The sequence below is a fragment of the Salvelinus sp. IW2-2015 genome, linkage group LG11 (assembly GCF_002910315.2).
Source record: "Salvelinus sp. IW2-2015 linkage group LG11, ASM291031v2, whole genome shotgun sequence".
Classification (NCBI taxonomy): Eukaryota; Metazoa; Chordata; class Actinopteri; order Salmoniformes; family Salmonidae; genus Salvelinus; species Salvelinus sp. IW2-2015.
In genome coordinates, this window is record NC_036851.1 from 23,191,958 (window position 1) to 23,205,974 (window position 14,017).

The 14,017-nt window shown below is 44.2% G+C and overlaps 1 protein-coding gene across 4 annotated transcripts in view; it reads right to left on the bottom strand.

The window, feature by feature from the left end:
* The window catches only part of LOC111969994 (rho guanine nucleotide exchange factor 10-like protein), a 174,501-nt gene that overhangs the window by 97,853 nt on the left and 62,631 nt on the right, over positions 1-14,017 (bottom strand). For all 4 annotated transcript variants that reach the window (XM_023996458.2, XM_023996459.2, XM_023996460.2 and 1 more), the window contains 2 exons: positions 12,698-12,825; positions 7,562-7,662 (listed from right to left, as the gene is read on the bottom strand). In XM_023996458.2, the coding sequence (XP_023852226.1) occupies positions 7,562-7,662; positions 12,698-12,825 (229 nt within the window). The remainder of the gene's footprint in view (positions 1-7,561; positions 7,663-12,697; positions 12,826-14,017) is intronic.

Below are 14,017 nucleotides of genomic sequence, written 5' to 3' on the forward strand. Positions count from 1 at the left end.
GTCTATCTAGAAGATAGCGAAGGAGTCAGGCGCAGGACACAGGTAAGAGTAAAAAAAACACTGTATTTACTCAATACAAGAACGTAACAAAAAATCCCGTATTAAAACAAGGACATAACAGGACATAGAACTCCAACACACGAAAGACAATCACGCACAAAACAGAAAGGGAAACCAGAGGGTTAAATAAGGAACATAATTATGCGATGGGAACCAGGTGTGTAAACAGACGAAACAAAAGGAAAAATGAAACATGGATCGGTGGCAGCTAGAAAGCCGGTGACGTCGACCGCCGAACGCCGCCCGAACAAGGAGAGGGAACAACTTTGGTGGAAGTCGTGACATTAGCAGTGGATTAAAGATGCTCTGGAACGTTGGTGACTAGTAAGTGTTTTTTAAACCTCACATTTTGGGCTGGATGTGTCAATGTTTCGTTCATACAGACATCATCTATGAGCAGAATTTTTTAAAATCTCAATTAGCCACGAAATCCCTAGTTTGAAAGCGACTGTTTACTGGAAGCTGTGCATCGCCATTTTCCCCCACCTGGGCCAGCCTAGCAATTCGAGTTCGATCCAATAAGGTTCAGCTCTTCGCTATTTGAGTGACAGCTAGTGAGATGCACACACAGCAGAGTGAGAGAGAGAGAGCAATGACGTGGTGCACATATCTGCACATATGTGACATACAGTAGTACACCATTTTGGGGAACACTTTTGGGTTGTGAGCACTACTTTCAGAACTACTGGCTAAAAAGTATACATAACTACTGGAGAATCTCTTTCAGAGGGCATCTTAGAGTGTGTGCCAGGACGGTCAAGCCACATTCCACTCCTCAGGCATTGTCTATCAATCGGCTGCTGCGGAAGAGGAGAGTCTGACACACTTAGAGATAGCAAGGTAACCGCAGGCCACAGCCCCCTGCCTGCCCTCTGCTCCCTGTGGTGGGACTGATTGCTTGTCTCAATCATCCTTTCCACCCTTCCATCCCTTTCAACCTCTCTCTTCTTGCCTCTATCCACTCCTCCGTCTCTCTGTCTCTGGCGCCTCAACTCCTCTCACTTGTCTGCTCTGCTTGTGTGGGCCGTCAAATCAGCAGTCCTAACCTTGCCTGGAAAGGCTGGAAGTCTATACATTGAAATAGTAATGAATTATTCTGCACAAAATCAACCTACTAATTATTAGGCTATGTGTCTGGCGATGTTATTGTAGGACCCTCTTAGAAACAGTAGTCCCAATTGAAGTGGCATAGGAGATGCTGCGTAACACGTAGCTTTCCTGAGTTCTGAGTGTGCTGCAGCACCACTGTTGGGCAATTGTGGACATGTGGTCCCAAGGTGACACAATTCGAGAGCTTGGGACTATAAGGTTATAATTGGCAAAATGTCATTATTGGCATTGCCTTGTTCTGTTCAATGTTCTCTGCCTATGTATGTATTCTAAATACCCCAATTCATGATATTAAGTACAAAAGATTACAAGACAAAAATTGGTGTCACCATTCAAACCAATAAGGGTTTGGAACTTTAAAGCGAATATCTCAGAATCATATTTTTGCAGATAGAACCTTATCAGCCCATGCTCTCAAAGTTTTTTTTACTGGAGGCATCTGTTCTATATTGTGTCTGTGATGCAAGGCCTAACTGCTGGACGCATCCAAAGTAAAAACCTCTACATCAACAAACTTTTCATATCTGGCAGACATTCCTACTGTATATATAATGTATGTGCCCAAGACAAATAGCTACGCTACAAGACAAATCATGCTATTAATGTGCTTCATGTTGTACCTCGGGCATACAATTATGTTCCTGTAGCTTAAGTGTAAGCAATGAGATGTGATTGATGTGTTTTGAAAGTACACTTTGGGGATAGCATTTGGCAAATTGGCACTAAGCGTATTCTGTGCGGTACAGTAAGGAGTGTACATGAAAGCATACCTGAGGGATATAAATGTGTTATAGAAATGGGGGGTTATAACATAAACACTGGTAGCTACAAGGCTGAGTCTGGCTTCAAAATGAGCTTTGTGATGTTTAATAGCTCACTAAATCATGCATTTGAGTGTTTGCTATTTGGGGCATCAGCCATTTGGAGACATTTTGGAGCAAGGCACCCCTCTCTGTCCATACAGGATACAGCTGAGTAGAGTTCAACTGCTGATTGAAATAGAAATGACCATGAAATGACAGGAGAACCTAGTGACGGCAGGCCATCCGTGAAATTACATCAACACCTCCCTTATTGTAATTACATTTGGTTAAATGGGAAAGCAAAGTGGGGTGTAATGCAATTAACATGTAATTGACATCCTGGCCGGGTTGATGCAAATCCATTTTGTTCACACTGTAGCCTCAACAATGTCTCAATGGATTTTCACCTACATTGCCTATCATAAGTAGCCCCTTGGATTTCTTCACATTATATGTTGTTACAAAGTGGGATTAAAATAGATTGAATTGTCTTTTTGTTTGTCAACGATCTACCCAAAATATTTTGTAATGTCAAAGTGAATTTTTGTTATCCTAAATTGTATTGACACTAATAAAAAGTACCTTGATTTGATAAGTATTCGCCCCTTGAGCCAATACATGTTAGAAAGAGCTTTTGCAGCGATTACAGCTGTGTCTTCTTGGGTAAGTCTCTAAGAGCTTTGCACACCTGAATTATGCAATATTTACCCATTATTCTTTTCTAAATTCCTCAAGCTCTGTCAAGGTGTTGGGGATGATGGCTAGACAGCAATTTCCAAGTCTTACCATATATTTTCAAGCAGATTTAAGTCAAATCTTTGTCACTCAGGAATATTCACTGTCTTCTTGGTAAGCAACTGCAGTGTAGATTTGGTTTTGTGTTATAGGTCTGGTGTAAAGAAAATTGAAGCAGGTTTTCCTCTAGGATTTTGCATGTGCTTAGCTCCATCCCGTTTATTTTAATCGGTCTTTGTCAGTCTTTGTCGATGTCAAGCATACCCATACCATGATGCCGCCACCACACCATGCTTGAATTTAAGGTGGCAGTTACTCAGCGATGTGATGGATTTTCTCCAAACATAAGATGTAGCATTTAGGCCAAAAGGTGTATTCCTTCGCCATTACTTTTTTTCCAGTATTACTTTAGTGCCTTGTTGCATACAGGATGCATGTTTTGGATGATTTTTATTCTGTAAATTCCTATCCTATTCTTTTCACTCTGTCAATTAAGTCATTATTGTGGAGTCACTACAATGTTGTTGATTCATTCTCAGTTTTCTCCCYTTGAACTAGCTGTTTTAAAATCACCTCATGGTGAAATCCCTGAGCAGTTTCCTTCCTGTAATGCATTTCAGTATAGAAAGGACAACTGTGTCTTTGATGTGTCTGGGTGGTTCAATACATAATCCATAAAATAATTATTAAATTGGCATGCTTAAATAAATATTAGATGTCTGATGTGTTATTGTTACCCATCTACCAATCACTGCCCTTCTTTATGAGGCTCTGGACGAGCTCCCTGGTCTCTGTAGTTGAATATGTGCTAATATGTGTGACCTTACAGATGTTGTGTGTAAACAGGGCAATCATGTCAACCCCTATTAAGTCCATGTTACTTACTTTGTAATTTGTTTAGCCATATTTTACTCCTGGACTAATTTAGGCTTGCCTAAACAAAGGGGGTGAATACTTAAGCAATGACTATATTTTAGTTATATCATTTTTAGTCATTTGTAAAGATTTGTAGGATTTTCTTTTCACTTTGACATTGTCATATTTTGTATAAAGTGTAAGAACACAACATGGCCAAAGGTATGTGGATGCATGCTCGTCTAACATCTCATTCCAAAATCATGGGCATCGATATGAAGTTGGTCCCCCCTTTGCTGCTATAACAGCCTCCACTCTTCTGGGAAGGCTTTCCACTAGATGTTGGAACCTTGCTGRGGGGACTTGCTTCCATTCAACCACAAAAGCATTAGTGAGGTCGCGCACTGATGTTGGGTGATTAGGTCTGGCTCGCAGTTTGTGCACGGGATCATTGTCATGCTGAAAGAGAAAAGGGCCTTCCCCAAACTGTTYCCACAAAGTTGGAAGCACAGCATCGCTTAGAATGTTATTGTATGCTGTAGCTTTAAGATTTCCGTTCACTGGAACTAAGGGGCCTAGCCCGAACCATGAAAAACAGGACCAGACAATTATTCCTCCTCCACCAAATTGTACAGTTGGCGCTATGAATTGGGGCAGGTAGCGTTCTCCTGGAATCCGCCAAACCTAGATTTGTCCATCGGACAGCCAGATGGTGAAGCGTGATTCATCACTCTAGAGAACGCGTTTCCACTGCTCCAGAGTCCAATGGCTCCGAGCTTTACACCACTCCAGCCAACGTTTGGCATTGCGCATGGTGTGCGGCTGCACGGCCATGGAAACCGATTTCATGAAGCTCCCGATGAACAGTTCTCGTGCTGATTTTGTTTCCAGAGGCTGTTAAGAAGTCGGTAGTAGGTGTTGCAATCGAGGACAGGCGATTTTTACACGCTACGAGCTTCAGCACTCGCCGGTCCAATTCTGTGAGCTTATGTGGCCCAACACTTCAAGCTGAGCCGTTGTGCTCCTAGACGATTCCACTTCACAATAACAGCACTTACAGTTGAACAGGGCAGATCTAGCAGGGCAGAAATTTGACGAACTGACTTGTTGGAAAGGTGGCATCCTATGACGGTGTCACGTTGAAAGTCACTGAGCTCTTCAGTACGTGTCATTCTACAGCCAATTTTTGTCTATGGAGATTGCATAGCTGTGTTTTTTTTTTTTTTTACCTTCGCTTAACTAGGCAAGTCAGTTAAGAACAAATACTTATTTACAATGATGGCCTAGGAACAGTGGATTAACTGCCTTGCTCAGTGGCAGAATGACAGAGTTTTACCTTGTCAGCTTGGGGATTCGATCTAGCAACCTGGCCTAACGCTCTAACCATTAGGCTACCTGCCACCCCTGTGTGCTCGATGTTATACACCTGTCAGCAACAGGTGAGGCTGAAATAGCCAAATTCACTKATTTGAAGAGGTGTCCACATACTTTTGGACTTGTAGTGTATGTTAGGTCTAAATATATAGTCCTACAGTCATAAACCTATTCTATACGTAACTACTGCAATACTGAGTATAAGGAATAAGGAAGCCAGAAAAATAAGTGGATATAGAGTGCATACAGGCAGGTAAAGTGATGGAGAGAATGTTTTATGGCAGGTCATAATGTTTTATATTAAAAACATTCCTAATATTGAACTTTTAATAGGCTTTTGGAAATGTTTGTCCCTCTCACTGAGTAGCTAGRTGCTATCTGTGTTTTGGTGATCTTTCCACTTAAACAGCAACAACCACTTCGTTATTTGCTCATCACCATTAAAAGATTTCCAATAACTTGAGCTTGAGAAGCATCGTGAGATTGGCATTGGGGTGGTTTGTTGTTGTGCAACCAATCTATTCTGCAAAAACATTCGCTTTCCAAGTAATAACCGGATAATACAAACCCTTGGCAAAAGTTGGGTAAGGGGAGGAAACAATTCAAATCAAAATACCAAACAAGCCACATTTCCACACTGTTGTCGTAGCTTGTCTAACAAAACCATATTGTTTATACGGTAATGGGGTTGAGAATATACTACATAGACTAAAGCTTTCAGAATGGTTCTAAAATGTATTTTGAGAGTAATTTGGCTTTGCATTTCGTCCATGTTAATGTAGCAGTGTTTAGAAACATATTCTATTCTTATTTACAATAAAAAGAGACTCCAAAAGGACACTATCCATTTTTAACCACAATTTACAGTATTTCTATTGGGTACAAAATAATCTGAAACACAACCAAAACAAACAGCAAATGCATTCAACAAGTTTGTAGAGTGACAAGCTTAATGTAGTCATTGTGTGCTAGTAATATGAGACCAAGTACTTAACTTTTTACTACTTTAATACACATAAGTGAATTTGTCCCAATCCTTTTGGTTCCCTAAAATGGTAGGAGTATGTACAAAAAATTCTGTAATTTCTAGACGTTCGCCCAATATGGATGAAAGTACCCTCATATTAAAGCTGACAGCACTTTACCCTCATAGTCATTGTATCATTTCATGTCTCACTGTCCCAATACTTTTGAAGTTATCTGTATAAGCTATGATTGCTACTGTAGAAGCTATCTATGAGCTAAGTAATTTCAATAGATCACCTGTCCTAATCAACACTGCTGTGTTGTGGATGCTGCTGTGCTGTGGTATACTCAACTGAAAGTATCCTCCCTGTCTGATGTTTTTGATGCCTTTCTGACAGTCAGACAACACCCCACGGGCTCTGCTGGAGAGCCTACAGACGTACTCCAGCACTGACGTATTCAGCACACTACCCCATGCCCCACTGTGAGACACAGAGCTGCAGCACCATGCAGAGATCCACTCTAGTGGTCTTTTCACTGGCATTTCTGAGGACAGAGAGATATGCAGATGTCTACAGAAACTAACACTGTGGATAGATAGCCAAACAGACATGACTACTTTAGCCTATAACACATAACAGTAGACTTAGTCCTGGCCCTATCGATCCCTTTGCAAGTTGTCCCTGGGGCTGGGTATTCCTCACCACCACAACAGGATGATGTTCAATTGCATCTCTGGCTGCTCATCTGTAAAATGCATTTCATGTTGTGGTGTTTAATCTGGTTCCAGTAACTTCCTTTGAAACCTTTACAGATTTGTGTACAGGAGCTTACTGTGAAGCCAGCGGCCTCTGGGATTTAAGCAGCCCAAATACAGAGCCGGCCCAAGTAACACGCTATCAGGACGCTTAGAGAGCAATACCATAGACACAAAACCATGAGTAGTGTATGTATGTGTGCATGTGTGTTTGGGTGAGTCAGGGGGAAGTGATGGGGGGACTGATGGGGAAGCTAGTTTTACCATGGCAAATCAGATTAATATTATGTACAGTAGTAGCACTGGCTGGCTAGCCCCGTGTCAGTTGCTCAGAGCACGCTTTGATGAACCTCCCAATGGATGGCCTCCAGCATCACTGGGTGGATTCACTCCGGTTATTGAGCCAGGCTATAGGTAGTGGGGAGTGGGGAAGGGGGAGACTGGAGGGGGAGGCAGTAGGAAAGAAAATCACAGTGCTGCTCCCTGCTGGAAAGGGACCAGTGCTGATGCAGTCTCCTCAGACTGTGTGTGTGTCTTCATGCTCAGCTCAATATGGCCTAGCCTCTGAGGCCAAGCACACATTATGCAGAACACATTATCCCTGGGGGACGTCTTTGGTTAATGTGATTCAATAACACATAACACCAGACTTTCACTGAGCCAATGGCTGTAAAACAAACCAGAAAGTGCCTTAGCAGGAGCACAGCTGCCTTAACCACCTTATCCTATATATTACTACTCTTTTTCAAGGACTTGTAAGTGAAATGTTGTAACTACTACTCTATAAAGCCTAAACAACACCATAGAAATCAATTCACTGTGTTTATTTTGCAGCTTGTATTATGTAACAGGTGTTTTGTTTCAGTAAGGGTAAGGAAGGGTCATGCAATGTAGTACTCACGCTGCGCAATCTTGGCCAGGTGCAGCCGGTTGACCCAGGAGATCTTGCTGAGGGGGCTGGGGGTGTTGAAAACCACCATGAAGCTGACGGGACGTCCCGACCTGGAGGGGAATGCACACACACACAAGTTAAAACAACTGACTCATGCTCTGTGGGGACCTCATCAAGACCATTGTTCTACTGTCTACAGAAAGCTGCAGCTAAAAGCCCATCTGTGTTTAAGGGTCATTCACTGCACCGGAAAAGAGCCATAAGTGTAGGAATAATGGTATAGTGCTCCGTAGAGCAAATCAATGATTAAAGACAAATACCACATACAAATGCTCTGCAAAAGGCCTGTTCCTTCTCAGTGACAGTCCACACAGAGCAAGGAAAAAGTTCCAGGTGCTATTTCAGACTTTCAAACTGAAATTCAAAAATTCAAGTTCTCTTTAGGTCTGCGCAGTGTCATACAAGATATAGGTCTATGGTCCTTAGCTTCCCAAAACCAGGACACCGCTGCAGACGGGTCTGTTTTATGGATGTATGTTTGGATATGCCATGGGATTGTGATATGGTTGGATTATGTGATTATGAAATTCTGGTCTGCTTTTTATTTGGAAGCTTAGTCGTATGTGACTATTCGATGCTGTAGGCCTATCTATTTTACACATGTTGTAAACAAACCCCCCTTCTGGATTAATAAAGACATACTGTAGATATTCTACTGTACTATAAGAATGCCTCCTCTCCTGTAGAGGTACTTCTGGGGACAGGATGACGAGGAGGAGAGGGAAAGGGAGGAGATGTCAAGACCTCTCCCTCAACGTCAACAAAACAAAGGAACTGATTGTGGACTACAGGAGACAGACGACGGAGCATATCCCCATCCTCATCGACGGGGCTGCAGTGTATAGGGTCAAAAGCTTCAAGTTTCTTGGCYTGCCCTTCATTGAGGACCTGAAATGGTCTCACCAAACTGATACCCTGGTGAAGAACAGCGCCTCTACAACCTCAGACAGCTGAATAAATGAAGGACCTCAGTCACCCAAGCCACGGACTGTTCACTTGGCTACTGTCTGACAGACAGAGACAGTACAGGTGCATCAGTGCCAAGACCAAGAGACTAAAAAACAGCTTCTATTGCCAAGCTATCAGACTGTTGAACAGCCATCACTAGCCATCTACCAGGTGATGCACACTACTTACACACACACACACACACACACACACACACACACACACACACACACACACACACACACACACACACACACACACACACACACACACACACACACACACACACACACACACTCGCTGTTGTCCCATCTTATAGAGGCATTAAACCACTGAACATAGTGTATTCTCAACAAAGCTCATTCTAATAGTTTAATTACACTGTTTATACACACCACACATTCATTTATATACTTGATTCTTGACATAGCTCACTGTAATATATCTATTGCTGTACATTTCCTTCTTAGTAAATCGTGTGTAAATTCATCCGGTGTATATACTGTACATATATATTGCATTTGGATTACTGTTACAGTGCTATCTGGGTAGTTAATTACATTTGTTCCGACGTTTCTTGATTTTTWAAAAAATATAACAATTTGTATACTACATTTTACTGCATAGTTAGGAGCCAGTAACATAAGCATTTCTCTGCACCCGCTATAACATCTGCTAAACCTTGGATGCGATCAATAAACTTTGATTTGATTTGAAGGAGTAAGAGGCCTGTAACCACAGAGCCGTAACAAACAGCACATTTCACCTCCCCCTGTTTCAATCAGGATGGTGGAAGTGATGTAAAGGTCAGATGATACGGCATGCGCCGTTGGACCCTGAAGGTAGAGACGCCCAGATCAGATAAGAAAAGGGATGAGAGGGGAGCATGAACTGCTAACACACAAAGAAGGAGCCAGGGAGCTGGATTAACAGGCCAGAATCCCCACTCCGCCCCCCTGCTCCTCGCCCCTTGGCCCCCGACATGCCTCTTACACCCTGGGTAAAAGCTGACAGTTCTGGACCTGAATGTGGGAATAATGTGAACCTTGAACAGGGGGAGCTCAGTGTGGAACTTTTAAAGGTCATAGGCCTCCAGTAGTGGCTCAGCACTCTGAGATCATCAGCTGTGATTGGGCTACCATGTTACCTCTCAACAATGGCACACAGTTTTACATTCACCAACTCCTCCTGCTGACACTCATCCTTGCAGTCTCTATGCAATACTTGTCTTAAATGTTATTTTTTCCTCTGTTCTACATGAATAAACAAGGACACAGATACTACTTGCTTCAGGTTGAGTGATAAAAGATACAACAGCAGTACACATCCCCAGTGACTCGTATCTCTCTCTCTCTCGCTCTCTCAAATCTGCTTCTGTCATACCTGCCTGTTCAGACTGAGTGAGAGCGTGAGAAAAGACAAGGACAGAAAGATGTGAGTAAGATCTCCAAATTATTTGACATGTTGAAAAAGTGGGGCTTTCACACAGAGATGTAATTCATACCCTTCACTGCTTAAATAGAGCAGAAGCAATTTGCTGAGGAAAGAGAGAGATGAAGCAAGAGTGGAGGGAGAGGGGGAGAAAGATGAGAATGAAACTGGTCACTTCATCAGATTGCCAGGGAGGGTAATACTTGACGCTCACGCTGCTCCAAACATGCTAATCAGAGCAGACTTGGAGTCCTCCCACCGCCTGATTGACAGGCGCAGTGCAGGTGTGCTGGTACACAGGCAGCATGGGGAAGTAGGCACGGGCATGATGGCGGAATAGAGTGGAGCAAGGACCCGGCCCACAGCCCAGACCCGGGCTGATGTATGGCTGCTGGTCACTGCTGAGGCACACATGTGACATTAATGCACAAAGAGTGGACAGACACTGAGAGGTCCTGTGGGAGCATCAGTGTGCCTAGACCAGACCTGGCTAGATGGGGAAAGTCACAACTTAGCTGCTCATTGCGAGGGGAGTGAATGATGCATGTGCCATGCAGCAAGTCAAAGGTCTTCTTTCCACACTTGGCTTATGTGTGTGTGTGTGTGTGTGTGTGTGTGTGTGTGTGTGTGTGTGTGTGTGTGTGTGTGTGTGTGTGTGTGTGTGTGTGTGTGTGTGTCTATAGCACCATTAAAGCAGCCATAGTTAAAGCAGATGTTAATGGTGTGCTGTCACACGTACGGCTGTGCAGTAGAGATTCCCCCCACGTCCTCAGCTCAGCCTGTCCCTGCTCAGCGTGGAGGGATGGAGGGAAGGGAGGCTGTGATGTGCTGCTTGCTTGGAAACTCTCCCAGGATGACAGGAGGGGACCGACTCAGTAAAGGGGGACCCTGCTGTGGACCCACTCTCCCTCCACCACTCTCATAGAGACAGAGCAAGACTGTATATCAACGTGTGTGCATGATTGAGAATAGAGAGAAAACAAGAGAGACAAAATAGAGAAAATAAAGAAAAGAGAGAAAGAAGGAGACAGAGAGAGAGACACAGAGAGCAAGATGCCGAGAGCAAGAGAGACACACAGAGAGAAAGAAAGAAAAAGAGAGAAAGAAAGAGAGAGGTGTGCCCAGTCTACCCTCTGTTCTCTCCTGCAATCTGCCACCATTGCACCCTGGGTCGTGTCAGAATGGCTGAGGCACCCACCGCGCCAACTATCACCCCCCAACCCCCACCAATTACCACCAAACCCAAGCCCTAAGGCACTCTGCTGGCCCTGCCACCTCAACAGCCAGCCCTGCCGGCCAAGCAACCACCCAGCCTCCAGCAACAATTAGTCTGCTATCAGACCCTGCTCAGCTCTCTCTCTCTTTATTACTTTATCGCATGCCTCTCTTCACAATATACTATAACCATCACTACACTCTACACTGGAGTCCAGGTCTGTATAGTACTCTACTTGCTCAAAGCATTTCCCCCACTTTACATTGTAGAAATCTGCTTCTCTGTGTGGCAGAATGTGGTCTGTCAGAGATGGGGTATGGGGGTCTCCCTCCCTGGTCCATGCTGCTGCTAATGACATTATCAATGGGACCAAGGGGATGTGGTACTCCTCAAAGGGGATGCTAGGACTTTCTTGTATGCATGACGTCTGGCTCCACCAAACATCGAGAAAGCAGCTTGGCCCTGCAGGCCCAGTGTGGCGCCACAGGGGGGGGGGGGGGGCGGGGTACCAATCTGCAGTGCTCTGCTGCTCAAGCTGTCACTTTAGGTTGGATGGGTACATTTAGGCCCTCATTGCTGTCACCCTGCCTTGCCCCGTTTATGTTGTGGAGGTGGATCAAGGTCTCTTTCCCTCCCTGCTCATAATACTCCCCTCCTCCCCCTCTCATCCTCCACACACTAGCAGCCACAGCACGACTCCCACTCTAATCTGTCTTCATTCTCTATCCTCCTCCTCTACTCTCAGCTGAGTCCATAGCCACTTGAGCACATTACGATAAGCACATTCAGACTCATCACAGTGTGAGAGAATTATAGAAGCTCCCATTATGGAGCCTTTAGATTTAGTATATCTAAAAATGACAAAATTACCTGTCAGTCAAAGACCACTTTCTGTGTGTCCTTGAGCTGAACTACAATAGCTTTTTTATTTTTTTATTCTGTCGGAACAAATGAAAAACACACAATACTGGCTATACCTGTAATATGAATGGAAGTCCATGAAAATAACATGGCTAATGCTGTCATTCCATTTGCGTTCTCAAGGAAGTGAATATGTGAACGATCAGTTAATGACCAATTGCGGTGCACACCTCTAAATTGCCAGCCAGCTGTGGCAGAGATGGAGTCAGGCTTTTAACACTGGCTGAGCGTAATGCCAGGTAATGTGCTCAGTGAGGTTAAGCGAACGCAACGTCAGGCTCCTGCATCATCATAACGTTAGCGCCCAGACACATTAAAATGTTTGTCACCGGCCATTCTCTTTTAGTGTTGAGTGTGATGGCATGTTTTCCGAGTTATGGATGAGGCAATTTCTCCAGCAACCCATTTTGTGGAGTCAAGACGGCAGTGTAAAACAAGCCCTTGCAGTTCAATTTGTCGTCTTTAAATCGTAAAATCACACAAGTGTGAAGATAATGGATGAATTCTACACATTGGGTGGTACTACAGTATGTCTTTAACAGGCCCAGTAATATTGATGTAATACTCACTTGTCTGGTCTCCCAGGCACCTGCAGGCGTAAGCGGCACTTGTTGGCACTCTGAAGTTGATCCTCCTTGATCCGAATGAGTCTCTGTAGAGCTAGACACCAGTCCTGGGCCACAGTCGTGTTCAGGTTCTATGATCCACAAACACACAAGAACATTCTGCTGTGACAAGAAAATATAGCTACAGTACATACTCCCATGTGCACGATATTCTTCTATCCACTCCTACATGATGCACTTCTGTGTACATTCACAAGCTAACATTCATATCTCATGCTTACACTCACACCTTTATATTTATGGACAGTACTGACATAAACTCAGCAAAAAAAGAAACTTCCCTTTTTCAGGACCCTGTCTTTCAAAGATAATTCGTAAAAATCCAAATAACTTCACAGATCTTCATTGTAAAGGGTTGTGTAAACACTGTTTCCAATGCTTGTTCAATGAACCATAAACAATTAATGAACATGCATCTGTGGAACGGTCGTTAAGACACTAACAGCTTACAGACGATAGGCAATTAAGGTCACAGTTATGAAAACTTAGGACACATAAAGAGGCCTTTCTACTGACTCTGAAAAACACCAAAAGAAAGATGTCCAGGGTCCCTGCTCATCTGCGTTAACGTGCCTAGGTATGCTGCAATGCTGCAAGGAAGCATGAGGACTTCAGATTTGGCCAGAGCAATACATTGCAAGGGCCGTACTGTGAGACGCCTAAGACAGCGCTAAGGGATACAGGACGGATAGCTAATCGTCTTCGCAGTGCAGACCACGTGTAACAACACCTGCACAGGATCGATACCCGAACATCACACCTGCAGGACAGGTACAGAATGGCATAAACAACTGCCCGAGTTACACCAGGAACGCACAATCCTTCCATCAGTGCTCAGACTGTCCGCAATAGGCTGAGAGAGCTGGACTGAGGGCTTGTAGGCCTGTCGTAATGCAGGTCCTCACCAGACATCACCAGCAACAACATCGCCTATGGGCACAAAACCCACCGTCGCTGGACCAGACAGGACTGGCAAAAAGTGCTCTTCACTGAGGAGTCGCAGTTTTGGCTCACCAGGGGTGATGGTTGGATTCGCGTTTATCGTCGAAGGAATGAGCGTTACACCGAGGCCTGTACTCTGGAGCGGGATCGATTTGGAGGTGGAAGGTCCGTCATGGTCTGGGGCGGTGTTCACAGCATCATCGGACTGAGCTTTGTTGCATTGCAGCGAATCTCAACGCTGTGCATTACAGGAAGAACAACCTCCTCCCTCATGTGGTACCCTTCCTGCAGGCTCATCCTAACATGACCCTCGCAGGCCAT